Here is a 15220-nt window from a genome sequence, read left to right as displayed (position 1 = left end):
ATTACCTCATTAAAATTCGAGGTATTAAAATTCTGATGTCTCCAAAACTAAATAGCGCACATTTGAAAATAGAGACTGTCACTGAAAACGTAGACGTGTGGTCACCCTACGTAACACTCAACAGAAAACAACAAAGAACATGTTAACATTTAAACATGTTAGAGAGCGATCCCAAACCTGCGTGCAAATTTATTTCTGAGTCGATTTACTACCAAGTTAAACTTCAACACATTCAATGAACTGGAGTAGGAAGAAGAAAAACCTATGAGCTGCCCCTTTCTCAATAATAACACCAGATACTGATGGACATCACTTTATTGTTCACTTCCGTTTTCACAAATCAAATCAGATACAATCAATAACAGTCATCTTAACACAAATGTGACTCAATAAGTTAAAGTCTCATTATTTCCCTTTTAAATCCTCTTAAATTGAATATTTGAGCTGCATGTTACATCAGTGTCTCTGCTTTATTGTAGGACATCATACAGACTTTCAAATATCACATTTGAACTTAATATAAACAACCTCTGTAGTTTCCCTGTTGATCTCTGTCTTTACACATGATTGATAACGTTTTCAAATCTTCTAAATCTTTAAATTTCATCGCATGTGACCTGATAAACAGTCTGTTGCTGTGTTTTCGTTCATCCACCTTGTTGATAAGTCTTAGGCATGTCACGATCTGATCTGTAGGAGTGGGATCGGGGCTGATCTGGGCATTTTTCCGCTGATCGGCAAATTTAAACGTGGACCCAAGCCCGATTTTTTATTTATTTATTTATGTCAGAGCACAATTCGTGGCAGAACGCAGACGCGCACGAAAAATTACTCTGGCAAATCTGTCGATAAAGTGTCTGCAGTGTGGAAATAACTTAGATTACAAAGCGAAAGCAGTCCAACTGCGACATGTAACATCTGCTATACGACCGTTTCGCGGAGCTGCATTTAATACTACTCAGTTGATACGGCTTATAAAAAACTAACTCTCAAAGAATACAACGAGTTCACTCAAGCAATACAGGCAAAGACACCGAAGCAAAAAAACACTTGTGGATACTTTCAAAAGGAAAGAGAAATATCCTCAAGACAGCGACATGGCCACAAATATTACAGAGAGTGTAATTAAATGAATCGCTCTGGATAAACAGCTCATGTCCTTGGTAGAGGATCAGGGTTTTCTTTGTCACCTAGCAATACATTATATTGACTCCACTTTTGAGTTACAACGTGCCGTTATGCGCACTAGTTTCGTGGGTCTCATACAGCAGAGCATGTAATACAGGCAACCGAGGAGATGCTGAATGCTGTGAAATAGACGAGCAACGTGTCCACGTTATTTTACGTGACAACGTATGGAATATGTAAAAGCAATTGATGATATGGAGGTACCAAGCATGGGCTGCGTCTCACACACTTCAGCTGGCTGCACCCGAGGGTCTACTGTCACAGTGCAGCGTCACACACTCACCTGCTAACACAAGGAAGGTGGTAGGCCAATGTTGCAATAGCACATGCAGAATAAGGAAGAGCCATATGAAAGTATATACTTTGTTTCAACAAAATAAAAAAAACCTACTAAGGAACAGCTTGGATGCAGGTACTTTGTTTCTAAATGCAGCTGTATTATCCAGGAAAATATTAGTTAGCCAAGTATCGGATTGGGACTCTGTATCGGCAGATACTGAATATTGAAAGACTCGGATTGGGATTGGGGTAAAAAAGAACCTGATCGGGACATCCCTAATAAGTCTTATTGCACTTTTCACTGAAACATACAACGGTTTAGTACGAGTCACAGACTAGTTGCCCTGCACCTCAAAATATGGAAGAATAAGTGAACAAAACAAAATCAAAATCCTAGCCGTCCTTTGTTCAAAACAGCAAAACATGGACACACTTTCCAGTTTGTTCACACGTCCCGTCAGTAAAGTCTGTTAAAAGACTCTTGTTGAATGATTTCATGAACAGATTCACTTCATCCACACAATCAGTTTGTTGGAGCAGAATCTCAGCTATGTACAAGCAAATAATGAAGCATCTCCTTATTGATTATGATCATGTGAACTGAAGTCGTCGAGAGCAGCAAGAGCCTCCGTGGCTGAACAGACACAGGAAGGAGTGCCGCCTGAAGAAAGTCCATCATTTACAGAACAAACAGGAAGACGACAAAGTACCGCCCACAATGTTTGATTGACAGGTGATCTGTGTGCAGTGAAGAAATGCCACATCAATCAGCTCTCAGCAACAATGATGGAAACACAACAAGTCTGAAGAAATGAAACACACAATTTAACCCACTGACCCTGAAATGACTTCAGTCTATTTGAGTTCACAAAACTCAGCAGAGTCAGAAACATTAAGTCCAGCATAGAGAGGCTGAGTGAATGTGGTCTGGACTCTGTGGAGGAGAGTCATGGTGTCAGAGACGCTGTAGAAGGACAGAATACCTGCACTGTGATCCAGGTACACTCCAACTCTGGAGGACCGAGGACCTGAGACGGGAGTTTGGACTTTTTTGTAATAAAACTCATAACTGTCTGTGGAACAATTTAACATCCAAGATTTGTCATTGTATCCAAATACACATTCATCTACCTCCCCTCCTCTGCGGATATTCTTGTATGCGACTGCTACACCAACTCCTCCTCTCTCCCACTTTCTCCACTCCACCTCCCAGTAACAACGTCCAGTCAGACTCTCTCTACTCAGGACCTGCTCCCACCCAGTGAATCTGTCTGGGTGTCTAGAATAAGACTGATGTTGTCTCACGTTTGTTGCTTTTCTGTCCGCATCAGATAATAACAGACGTGTGTTTGCTGTGTTTGGATCCAGTGTGATTTTACATGAATATCTTAAGAATCCAGCTCTGGTCTTGGGCTCTCGCTGTGACAGTAAAACATCCACATCAGTCACTGTCAGTGAGATGTTTGTCCATGTCTCTCTCAGGACGTCCTGTAGTTTGTCTCTGAGCTCTGACACAGCTGCTGTCACATCCTCAAAGTACTTGAGAGGACGGATATTGATGCTGGATGAGTGTGTAGACTCACTGAGTGCTGACAGTGAGGGGTAGTTGTGTAGAAACTGGCTGTGATCCTCTGTGTGTGAGAGCTTCTTCAGCTCAGCGTCTTTCCTCTTCAGCTCAGTGATCTCCTGCTCCAGCTTCTCCTGAAGCTCTTTGACTCGACTCACTTCAGTTTCCTGCTGGGATCTGACCTCCTGCTTCACATCAGAGCGTCTTTTCTCCATGAGACGGATCAGCTGGGTGAAGATCTTCTCACTGTCCTCCACTGCTTTATCAGCAGAGCCGTTGATGGCCTCCACCTCCTGTTGAAGCAGCTTCACATCTTTCTCTCTGTCCTGGATTCTCTGCTGGATGTTGTGTCGACTCCCCTCCAGCTCTCTCTGCCTCTCAGTCCTCTCTGCTGCAGCTGACACTATGTCATGGCCTTTATGTTCGTCCACAGAGCAGAGATAACAGATACACTGCTGATCAGTACGGCAGAACATCTTCAGTACCTCATCGTGACGAGAGCAGACGTTCTCCTGGAGCTTTTTTGACGGCTCCACCAGCTTGTGTTTCTTCAATGGAGCCACATCATAATGAGGCTGGAGGTGTTTCTCACAGTAAGAGGCCAGACAGACCAGACAGGACTTAACTGCTCTCAGTTTCCTCCCAGTGCAGAAATCACAGGCCACATCTTCAGGTCCAGCATAGCAGTGATCAGCAGGAGCAGCTTGGAGTCCAGTCTTCTTCAGCTCCTCCACTAAAGCTGCTAACATGGTGTTTTTCCGTAGCTCAGGCCTCGGTATGAAGCTCTTCCTGCACTGAGGGCAGCTGTAGATCCTCTTCTCATCCTCTGTGTCCCAGTGGTCTTTAATACAGTTCTTGCAGTAGCTGTGTCCACAGGGAGTAGCCACCGGATCCTTCAGTAGATCCAAACAGATCGGACAAGAGAAAGTCTCTCGGTCCAGCTGAACTCCTTTCTGCGCCATTTCGCCTCTCAGTGACAACGACTGTCTGAGCTTCACTTCCTGATAACTGAAATTAGCCTGAGCTCTGATCTGAACAGGGTGTGTGCAGTGAATGAAACCTGTCTGGTAAGTTACACCCAACCACAATCTGTAGATCTGAATAGGAGGGAACATGGAAATATATTGACAGAGTGGAGCTGCTGTGTGAGAGGAGGAAGTAGAGGGAGGGCTGATCGAGCTGTGACTCAGTCCAGGACGAGGAGCAGCTCTGTGAATGTGAACTTTGTTTCCTCTTCTACAACGAAGCCTCAGTTAAAACCTGCTCCACCTTTGAAAACATCAAAGTTTTCAGTTCTAAAATATTTCTTGGCTCCTCAGGCTTTGCTGATGTTTCTCCAACTCTTCCCCTGACTCTTCACTTTCATTTCCTGGTTAAAAACAGCTGACGGTACTTGTCAGACTATTTATGAGCACATGATGGAGCCAAAGTACCGTTCTGGAGTTGAGTTGCAGACCGATGAGACTTTCTTCTAAGATACTAGTGGAGGAAATATTCAGATACTGTACTTAGGTACAAATGTAAATATATATAAAAGGGCATGTTGTGACAGCATCTCTGTACCAGCCTGTGTACTTCTGAGTATACAGGTCGTCTTACATCCATGCAGCTGTTTGTACTACTTCATTCAATATTCCAAAGAAGACAATTTTTAATTAACAGCAAACATGTATTTCGTAACATTGGTTTCTTCCAGCCGAATAAGAAAAAGTCAAAGATGGTTTCACTTTGGCTTTAATGGATAGTCATAGGGGCACTTTGTAGTTTTGGTGAAGAAATGTTATAAGAAGAGAAAGATCTTCTATTTTCTGAATAAACAAACTGACCTTAAAGGATAACACAATTTATACTGTTTTACTATGTTGCGGACCCTGCCCCCTTTCTAGCGTCATAATGCGTTATGGGACCTTGTTTTCCTACTGAGAACAGCTTGTTTATTCACTGGTGGGAAAATACAATGTTGGGACCCATAGATGAAGGCATTCACTGTGGATTTCAAAATGGACTCTGAACTGAACCCAGTTTCCCAGAACTCTCCAGTCTTCACATCTATGTGTCATTTCAGCTTTTAGCTACTATTGGTCAGGGTGACAGACCCCCCACTGACCAAATAGTCAAAACTCCAGATCCTCCCTTTGTTCTCTCTCTTCTCCACCTCTCTCTACGTGGGGCTGCCTGCTCCCAAGTTCTATTCTCCTTGATACCTCTGGGCCTAACAGCTGCTGAAAGGTGCCAGATGTATTTCCAGCAGGCCCAAAGAACTTCTCCTAACAGCATCAGCACAAGGTCCTGCTGGTATTCCAGATTAGTTAGCACCAGCGGCTGCAACAAAAAATTTCCAGCTAACTACACAATCCAAGGAACACAAAGCACAGAGCTGCTATACTTGGAAAGGAAAGTAGCGACCAGTTTCCTCAACCTGCTGTCTTTCATCAGACCTTGCACAGCAAGAACAGCAGTGTTCAACATTTGGATTGCAACCTTCTCTTGTTTGGCTTAGTAGCCCATGAACCACCAGCACCTTTCCTTCAGGGACTGTAACGTTGAACTGGGCATATATAGCACACAGCATAGCATAGCATGACAAGGCACAGAGTTTTAAACTCTGGTTGAAGTAATGCAAATGTGTTCAATCTATGTGTTCTGTGTTTTGGTGTTATTGTGATCTTAGGTCAGGTCATTGGTAGTTTGTTTTTCTACACGGTTAATTTGAGGCTAGTTAAATTATGCTTCACACAGTCTCAGAGTTTTTGCATGCAACTAGCCATCTTCTATAACGTAGCATCACATAACACACACACATACACACAAACCCCTGTATATAGTACATATTAGTCAGATTGTATGTTTTTCTCTTAGTGGTAAGTCCAATCCTTTTGAACCTTCATGCTGTCTATTTAATATCAGTATCTTTTTCTGAGACTGATTTGGTGAATTGGCTATATTTTCCCTTCGTCAAGGGTGGTGCCCCGAGGTGGTACAATATGAATTGGATCTTATAAGTCATTATGATTAATAATTATCCCTGATAGACATGAATTATTATTGATAGCCAAATTTAACCCAAAACTCCCTATTAATGTTGCACGAAGTACCACATGTGGTGCCCCGTGCAAGGCAGTGCAAAAACAATATATTTCTGAGTTTCTATTATTACCTCATTAAAATTCCAAGTGTTAAAATTCTGATGTCTCCAAAACTAAATAGCGCACATTTGAAAACAGGGGCTGTCACTGAAAACGTGGAGGTGTGGTCACCCCAAGTAACACTCAACAGAAAACAACAAAGAACACGTGAACATTTAAACATGTTAAAGAGTGATCCCAAACCTGCGTGAGAATTTATTTCTGAGTAGATTTACTACCAAGTTACACTTCAACACATTCAATGAACTGGAGTAGGAAGAAGAAAAACCTATGAGCTGCCCCTTTCTCAATAATAACACCAGATACTGTAGATACTGATGGACATCACGTCATTGTTCACTTCTCTATTTACAAATCAAATCAGATACAATCAATAACAGTCATCTTAATACAATGGTGACTGAATAAGCTACAGTCTCATTATTTCCCTTTTAAATCCTCGTAAATTGAATATTTGAGCAGCATGTTACATCACAGTGTCTCTGCTTTAATATACGACATCATACAGACTTTCAAAAATTACATTTGATCTTGCTATAACCAACCTCTGTAGATTTCCTGTTGATTTCTGTCTTTACACACGTCTGATAATGTTTTCAAATCTACTAAATCTTCAAATTTCATCATGTGTGACCTGAACAGTCTGTTGCTGTGTTTACTTTCATCCACCTTGTTCATAAGTCTTATTGCTCTTTTCACGCTGACACATACAAAGGTTTAGTACGAGTCACACGAGTTGCCCCAAACCTCAAAATATGCAATAATAGGTGAGCAAAACAAAATCAAAATCTGAACTGTCCTTTGTTCAAAACAGCAAAACATGGACACACTTTCCAGTTTGTTCACACGTCCCGTCTGTGTGAAGTCTGTTAAACAACTCTTTTTTTTCAATGATTTGATGAACAGACTCACTTAATCCACACAATCAGTTTGTTGGAGCAGAATCTGAGCTATGTACAAGCAAATAATGAGGCATCTCCTTATTGATTATGATCATGTCATCCATGTCATCATGAGCAGCGAGAGCCTCCGTGGCTGAACAGACACAGGAAGGAGCGCCGCCTGATGAAAGTCCAACATTTACAGAACAACAACAAGACGTCAAAGTACCGCCCACAATGTTTGATTGACAGGTGATCTGTGTGCAGTGAAGAAATGCCACAACAATCAGTTATCAGCAACAATGATGGAAACACAACAAGTCTGAAGAAATGAAACACACAATTTAACCCACTGACCCTGAAATGACTTCAGTCTATTTGAGTTTACAAAACTCGGCAGAGTTTCCAGAAGGCCACATACCATAAAACCGAAGTCCAGCATAGAGAGGCTGAGTGAATGTGGTCTGGACTCTGTGGAGGAGAGTCATGGTGTCAGAGACGCTGTAGAAGGACAGAATACCTGCACTGTGATCCAGGTACAATCCAACTCTGGAGGACAGAGGACCTGAGACGGAAGTTCTGACATTGTTGTGATTAAAGTTATATTTGTTTGTGGAACAAAACAACCTCCAAGATTTTTCATTGAATCCAAATCCACATTCAGATGAGCCCCCTGCTCTGCTGATGTTCTTGTATGCGACTGCTACACCAACTTCTTCTCCACTCCACTCCACCTCCCAGTAACAACGTCCAGTCAGACTCTCTCTACTCAGGACCTGAAACCACCCAGTGAATCTGTCCGGATGATCAGAATAAGACTCTTCGTCTCCCTTGCATGTTGCTTTTCTGTTTCCCTCAGATAATAACAGATGTGTATGTGCTGTGTTTGGATCGAGTGTGATTTTACATGAATATCTTAAGAAGTCAGCTCTGGTCTTGGGCTCTGGTTGCAATGGTAAAACATCCACTTCAGTCACTGTCAGTGAAATGTTTGTCCATTTCTGTCTCATGACGTCCTGTAGTTTGTCTCTGACCTCTGACACAGCTGCTGTCACATCCTCAAAGTACTTGAGAGGACGGATCTTGATGCTGGATGAGTGTGTAGACTCACTGAGTGCTGACAGTGAGGGGTAGTTGTGTAGAAACTGGTTGTGATCCTCTGTGTGTGAGAGCTTCTTCAGATCAGCATCTTTCCTCTTCAGCTCAGTGATCTCCTGCTCCAGCTTCTCCTGAAGCTCTTTGACTCGACTCACTTCAGTTTCCTGCTGGGATCTGACCTGCTGCTTCACATCAGAGCGTCTTTTCTCCATGAGATGGATCAGCTGGGTGAAGATCTTCTCACTGTGCTCCACTGCTTTATCAGCAGAGCCATTGATGGCCTCCACCTCCTGTTGAAGCAGCTTCACATCTTTCTCTCTGTCCTGGATTCTCTGCTGGATGTTGTGTCGACTCCCCTCCAGCTCTCTCTGCCTCTCAGTCCTCTCTGCTGCAGCTGACACTGTGTCGTGGCCTTTATGTCCGTCTACAGAGCAGAGATAACAGATACACTGCTGATCAGTACGACAGAACATCTTCATCACCTCATCATGATGAGAGCAGATGTTCTCCTGGAGCTTCTCTGATGGCTCCACCAGCTTGTGTTTTTTAAATGTAGGTGATTCATAATGAGGCTGCAGGTGTTTCTCACAGTAAGAGGCCACACACTGCAGACAGGACTTGAGGGCTTTCAGTTTCCTCCCAGTGCAGAAATCACAGGCCACATCTTCAGGTCCAGCATAGCAGTGATCAGCAGGAGCAGCTTGGAGTCCAGTCTTCTTCAGCTCCTCCACTAAAGCTGCTAACATGGTGTTTTTCAGCAGCTCAGGCCTCGGTATGAAGCTCTTCCTGCACTGAGGGCAGCTGTAGATCCTCTTCTCATCCTCTGTGTCCCAGTGGTCTTTAATACAGTTCTTGCAGTAGCTGTGTCCACAGGGAGTAGTCACCGGATCCTTCAGTAGATCCAAACAGATCGGACAAGAGAAAGTCTCTCGGTCCAGCTGAACTGCTTTCTGCTCCATTTCACCTCTCAGTGACAACGACTGTCTGAACCTCACTTCTTGATAACTGAAACTAGTCTGAGCTTTAATCTGAACAGAGTGTGTTTGTGCAGTGAATGAAACCTGTCAGCTCAGTTACACCCATCCACAAACTGTAGGTATGAAGGGGAGGGGACGAGGAAATATACTAACAGATTGGATCTGCTGTGTGAGAGAAGAAAGAAAAGGGAGGGCTGATCGAGCTGGGACTTGTTCCCGGACGAGGAACAACTCTGTGAATCTGAACTTTGTTCAGCTTGTACAACAAAGCCTCAGTTAAAACCTGCTCCACATTTGAAAACATCACAGTTTTTAGTTGTAAAATATTTCTTGGCTCCTCAGACTTTGCTGATGTTTCTCTAACTCTTCCACTGATTCTGTTCACTTTTCATTTCCTGGTTAAAACACAGATGACAGTACTTGTCAGACTCTCTATGAGCACATGATGAAGCCAAAGTTGAGTTGCAGAACAGTGAGACTTTCTTCCAAGAAACTGGTGGAGGAAATATTCATATTCCGTACTTGGGTACAAATACAACTATTTAAAAATGGGCATGTTGTGGCAAAATCTCTCTACCAGCCTGTCTGTTTCTGAGTCCACAGGTCGTCTTAAATCCATGCAGCTGTTTTTACTTACTGTTTTGACTGATTTAATCATTTACATTCAATATACCAAAGAAGACAATATTTAATAAACAGTAAACATATACATCTTTACAAATACAGTAAACAATAACCATTGATAATAATTCTTTGATTTCCATGGAGCAAGTCACCACACTCTCTTTCAATATTGAGATCTTTATCTATTTTCTGAAGCTTCATACAGCGTTCTGGGACCTTGTTTTCCTCTGAGAACAGCTTGTGTATTCACTGATGGAAAAAATACAAGGCACAATTCTCCGGTCTTGACACCTAGGTGCAAATTCAGCTTTGAGATACTATTGGTCAGGGTGACAGACTCCCCACTGACCAAATAGTAAAAACTTGAGCCCTTTTCTTCTCCACCTCTCTCTCTATGGGGCTACCTGGCCCCAAGTTCTCTTCTCCTAGATTCTTCTGGGCCTGAGAGCTGCCAGCTGCATCTCCAGCAGGCCCAAAGAACTACTCCTCACAGAATCAGCACAAGGTCCTGTTGGTATTCCAGCTTAGTTAGCACCAGCAGCTGCAACACCAAACTTTCCAGCTAACTACACAATCTAAGGAACACCAAGCACAGAGCTGCTATCCTTGCAAAGGAAAGGAGTGACCAGTTTCCTCAACCTGCTGTCTTTTCATCAGACCTTTTCAATGGAAAGGATCATAGATTGACATGCTTTTATATCATTATTATATATCCTGCATATCATTCATTATGTTAAGCTCAATAAATTCCGATAGGTATTTGACCGGAATTTCAAAGATTTGTCCGGTAAATTGAAAACCTGCCAGTCACGTTGTCCAGTGCCAGTATTTTCTAGCGGAAACCCTGCTAGCTGGTATGGTAATATTACTTGTAGTTATTAAGTTAATTATTAATCAGAGTCCCAAACTGACTTTTTAGTATCTTTTTTGAGACCGATTTGGTGAATTGGCTATATTCTCCCGTTGTCAAGGGTGGTGCCCCGAGGAGATACAGCATGAATCAGATCTTATTAGTTAACATAATTAATAATTACTCCAGTTAGTCATTTATTATTATTGATAGTCAAATGAAACCCAATTCTCCCTATTAATGTTGCATGTTGTACCACATATGGTGCCCCGTGCGAGGCAGTGCAAAAACAATGCATTTCTGAGTTTCTATTATGACCTCATTAAAATATAGAGTATTCAACTTCTGACATCTCCAAAACTACAGAGCGCTCCTTTGAAAATGGGAACTGTCTCTGAAAACGTGGACGTGTGGTCACCCTATGTAACACTTAACAGAAAACAACAAAGAACACGTAAACATTGAAACATGTTAGAGAACGATCCCAAACCTGAGTGAGAATTCATTTCTGAGTAGATTTACTACCAAGTTACACTTCCACACATTCAATGAACCAATCAAGAGCAGGAAGAAGAAAAACCTGTATGAGCTGCTCCTTTCATAATAAAAACACCAGATACTGTAGATACTGATGGACATCACTTTATTGTTCACTTCTCTATTCACAAATCAAATCAGATACAATCAATAACACTCTTCTTGAAATAAATGTTACTCAATAAGCTAATAATGTCTCATTATTTCCCTTTTGAATCCTCTGAAATTGAATATTTGAGCAGCATGTTACATCACAGTGTCTCTGACTTTTATAATTACATTTGATCTTGATTTAAACAACCTCTGTAGATTTCCTGTTGATTTCTGTCTTTACACGACTGATAACGTTTTCAAATCTACTAAATCTTTAAATTTCATTATGTGTGACCTGATAAACAGTCTGTTGCTGTGTTTTCGTTCATCCACCTTGTTAATACGTCTTATTGCTCTTTTCACTGAAACATACTAAGGTTTAGTACGAGTCACAGACAAGTTGCCCCGCACCTCAAAATATGGAAGAATAAGTGAACAAAACAAAATCAAAATCTGAACCATTCTTCTTTCAAAACAGTAAAACATGGACACTCTTTCCAGTTTGTTCACATGTCCCGTCAGTAAAGTCTGTTAAACGACTCTTGTTCAATGATTTCATGATCAGATTCACTTCATCCACACAATCAGTTTGTTGGAGCAGAATCTCAGCTATGTACAAGCAAATAATGAAGCATCTCCTTATTGATTATGATCATGTGAACTGAAGTAATCATGAGCAGCGAAAGCCTCCGTGGCCGAACAGACACAGGAAGGAGCGCCGCCTGAAGAAAGTCCAACATTTACAGAACAACAAGAAGATGTCAAAGTACCACCCACAATGTTTGATTGACAGGTGATCTGTGTGCAGTGAGGAAAAGCCACAACAATCAGCTCTCAGCAACAATGATGGAAACACAAGTCTGAAGGAATGAAACACACAATTTAACCCACTGACCCTGAAATGACTTCAGTCTATTTGAGTTTACAAAACTCAGCAGAGTCTTTATGAGTCCAGCCAAACCGAAGTCCAGCATAGAGAGGCTGAGTGAATGTGGTCTGGACTCTGTGGAGGAGAGTCATGGTGTCAGAGACGCTGTAGAAGGATAGAATACCTGCACTGTGATCCAGGTACACTCCAACTCTGGAGGACTGAGGACCTGAGACAGGAGTTTTGACTTTGTTGTGATGAAAGTTATAACTGTCTGTGAAACAAGTTAACATCCAAGATTTGTCATTGAATCCAAATCCACATTCATGTGAGCTCCCTGTTCTGCTGATATTCTTGTATGCGACTGCTACACCAACTCCATCTCCTCTCTTCTCCACCTCCCAGTAACAACGTCCAGTCAGACACTCTCTACTCAGGACCTGCTGCCACACAGTGAATCTGTCTGGATGATCAGAATAAGACTGTTTTTGACTCATGAATGTTGCTTTTCTGTTCCCCTCCGATAATAACAGACGTCTGTGTGCTGGGTTTGGATCCAGTGTGATTTCGCATGAATATTTTAAGAAGTCAGCTCTGGTCTTGTTTTCCTGTTGTGACAGTAAAACATCCACATCAGTCTCTGTCAGTGAGATGTTTGTCCATGTCTCTCTCAGGACGTCCTGTAGTTTGTCTCTGACCTCTGACACAGCTGCTGTCACATCCTCAAAGTACTTGAGAGGACAGATCTTGATGCTGGATGAGTGTGTAGACTCACTGAGTGCTGACAGTGAGGGGTAGTTGTGTAGAAACTGGGTGTGATCCTCTGTGTGTGAGAGCTTCTTCAGCTCAGCGTCTTTCCTCTTCAGCTCAGTGATCTCCTGCTCCAGCTTCTCCTGAAGCTCTTTGACTCGACTCACTTCAGTTTCCTGCTGGGATCTGACCTGCTGCTTCACATCAGAGCGTCTTTTCTCCATGAGACGGATCAGCTGGGTGAAGATCTTCTCACTGTGCTCCACTGCTTTATCAGCAGAGCCATTGATGGCCTCCACCTCCTGTTGAAGCACCTTCACATCTTTCTCTCTGTCCTGGATTCTCTGCAGGATGTTGTGTCGACTCCCCTCCAGCTCTCTCTGCCTCTCAGTCCTCTCTGCTGCAGCTGACACTGTGTCGTGGCCTTTATGTTCGTCCACAGAGCAGAGATAACAGATACACTGCTGATCAGTACGACAGAACATCTTCATCACCTCATCGTGACGAGAGCAGATGTTCTCCTGGAGCTTCTCTGACGGCTCCACCAGCTTGTGTTTCGTTAATGGAGCCACATCATAATGAGGCTGCAGGTGTTTCTCACAGTAAGAGGCCACACACTGCAGACAGGACTTAACTGCTCTCAGTTTCCTCCCAGTGCAGAAATCACAGGCCACATCTTCAGGTCCAGCATAGCAGTGATCAGCAGGAGCAGCTTGGAGTCCAGTCTTCTTCAGCTCCTCCACTAAAACTGCTAACATGGTGTTTTTCAGCAGCTGAGGCCTCGGTGTGAAGCTCTTCCTGCACTGAGGGCAGCTGTAGATCCTCTTCTCATCCTCTGTGTCCCAGTGGTCTTTAATACAGTTCTTGCAGTAGCTGTGTCCACAGGGAGTAGCCACCGGATCCTTCAGTAGATCCAAACAGACCAGGCAAGAGAAAGTCTCTCGGTCCAGCTGAACTGCTTTCTGCGCCATTTCACCTTTCAGTGACAACGACTGTCTGAGTTTCTCTTACTGATAACTGAAACTAGTCTGAGCTCTGATCTGAACAGGGTGTGTTTGTGTCGTGGATAAAGCCTGTCAGACCAGTTACACCCATCCACAAACAGTAGATCTGAAGAGGAGGGAACAAGGAAATATACTGACAGAGTGGAGGTGCTGTGTGAGAGGAGGAAGAAGAGGGAGGGCTGATCGAGCTGTGACTCAGTCCAGGAGGAGGAGCAGCTCTGTGAATCTGAACTTTATTTCCTCTTTTACAATAAAGCCTCAGTTAAAACCTGCTCCACATTTGAAAACATCAAAGTTTTTCAGTTCTAGATGTGATTCAACTGAGAGAATCAGCAGTCTTGAGTTTGTCATTTTACATGTCACCAGCCTCCTACAGGCTGTTCCCATTCTGCTCCTTTCGTTACGTGACGAAAGGAGTCATTATCATAGGCCAGCCTCCTCTGCGCGATGATAGGAGATATCAGAGAGGGGGTGTTCATCCCCAAGGTGAAGTTCAGTGTGTCCAGCAGTGAGACAGCATTGTTTCGCAACGTTGTCGCTCAAAGCTAGACACGCAATTGCTCTGTTGTTGGTTGTAATAATCAACATAAGTGCCTATATTCTGTCCCAGCTACAGAACAACAGAAGAGACCGTGGTTGTGTTTCATTTTTAATGACAACGTGCTGGCTGCGGTTCGTGTTATGCATGACATCATCACGCGAGTGGAGAGCAGCTGGAAAAAGTGGACAAAAAATTCTCTTCAGCTTGATTTGGATCCCAAATCTTTTTCTTCACATAGACAACATATACATAGCAATGTAGGAAATCTTGTTGGCTTTCAGCTGATGGTCTTATTTCAGATGTAGGATGTATATTTTTGTAGAAGCCCCAGAGCGACAAGCACTCCAGCAACTCCCCCATAAGCCGCAATGTTAATTTTGAGCCCAAATTCTGGAGGAGAGCAGATGGTACCTCTTTTGTATCTTGCTGACATCACAGAGTTCAGCAATATCTCCTGTTAATCAATATATAAATATTTTGGCAATAACATTACATTTTTTTCTAAAATGGCTGGAGTTTGGGAGGTGTTTCCCCTTCATTCCTATGGGGACATTTTTGGCTGTGTTACTGCTCCAGCATATGTGCAGCCAGAAAAACTGTTCACCTTTTAAGCTCTTTCAGCCATCTTACTTTCCAGCTTTTCTTCCTTTTGAGCTTTTTCAAATATTCAGCTTTCTGCTGTATTCAGCGTCTTCATACATTCAGCTTTATGTTCAGCTGGACAAACCATTCAGCTTTCAAACTGTTCCCCTTTTTAAGCTTCACTGCCTGAACATGCATACATTATTTCATCCCAGCGGGAGCAAGCCACCAAATT

The 15220-nt window shown here is 42.8% G+C and overlaps 3 protein-coding genes across 3 annotated transcripts in view; 1 reads left to right on the top strand and 2 right to left on the bottom strand.

Moving 5' to 3' along the window:
• eif2b1 (eukaryotic translation initiation factor 2B, subunit 1 alpha) overlaps positions 1-15220 on the top strand; it is a 30502-nt gene that overhangs the window by 7737 nt on the left and 7545 nt on the right. The gene's annotated exons all lie outside the window — the stretch shown is intronic.
• On the bottom strand, positions 1592-4616 carry LOC115592611 (tripartite motif-containing protein 16-like). Its single transcript, XM_030435580.1, has one exon. The coding sequence runs from the start codon at positions 4147-4149 to the stop codon at positions 2323-2325; it is 1827 nt and encodes a 608-aa protein (XP_030291440.1). The 5' UTR covers positions 4150-4616; the 3' UTR covers positions 1592-2322.
• LOC115592932 (E3 ubiquitin/ISG15 ligase TRIM25-like) lies at positions 6341-13856 on the bottom strand. The gene is made up of 2 exons (XM_030436197.1): positions 12156-13856; positions 6341-9187 (listed from the first exon to the last, which is right to left on the bottom strand). Exons 1-2 carry the CDS (start codon positions 13827-13829, stop codon positions 7436-7438), a joined length of 3426 nt encoding a protein of 1141 aa, XP_030292057.1. The 5' UTR covers positions 13830-13856; the 3' UTR covers positions 6341-7435.

Source organism: Sparus aurata, chromosome 12 (genome assembly GCF_900880675.1).
Source record: "Sparus aurata chromosome 12, fSpaAur1.1, whole genome shotgun sequence".
NCBI classification, from domain to species: domain Eukaryota; kingdom Metazoa; phylum Chordata; class Actinopteri; order Spariformes; family Sparidae; genus Sparus; species Sparus aurata.
The sequence above is the reverse complement of the archived record's forward strand: the minus strand, read 5'-3'. Positions and strand labels throughout refer to the sequence as shown.

Coding starts and splice junctions, on each gene's coding strand:
- LOC115592611 (XM_030435580.1), bottom strand. CDS start 4,149: ATGTTCCCTCCTATTCAGATCTACAGATTGTGGTTGGGTGTAACTTAC.
- LOC115592932 (XM_030436197.1), bottom strand. CDS start 13,829: ATGGCGCAGAAAGCAGTTCAGCTGGACCGAGAGACTTTCTCTTGCCTG. Junction 9,188..12,155: donor CTGAGTTTTGTAAACTCAAA/TAGACTGAAGTC, acceptor CACTCTGTTCAG/ATTAAAGCTCAGACTAGTTT.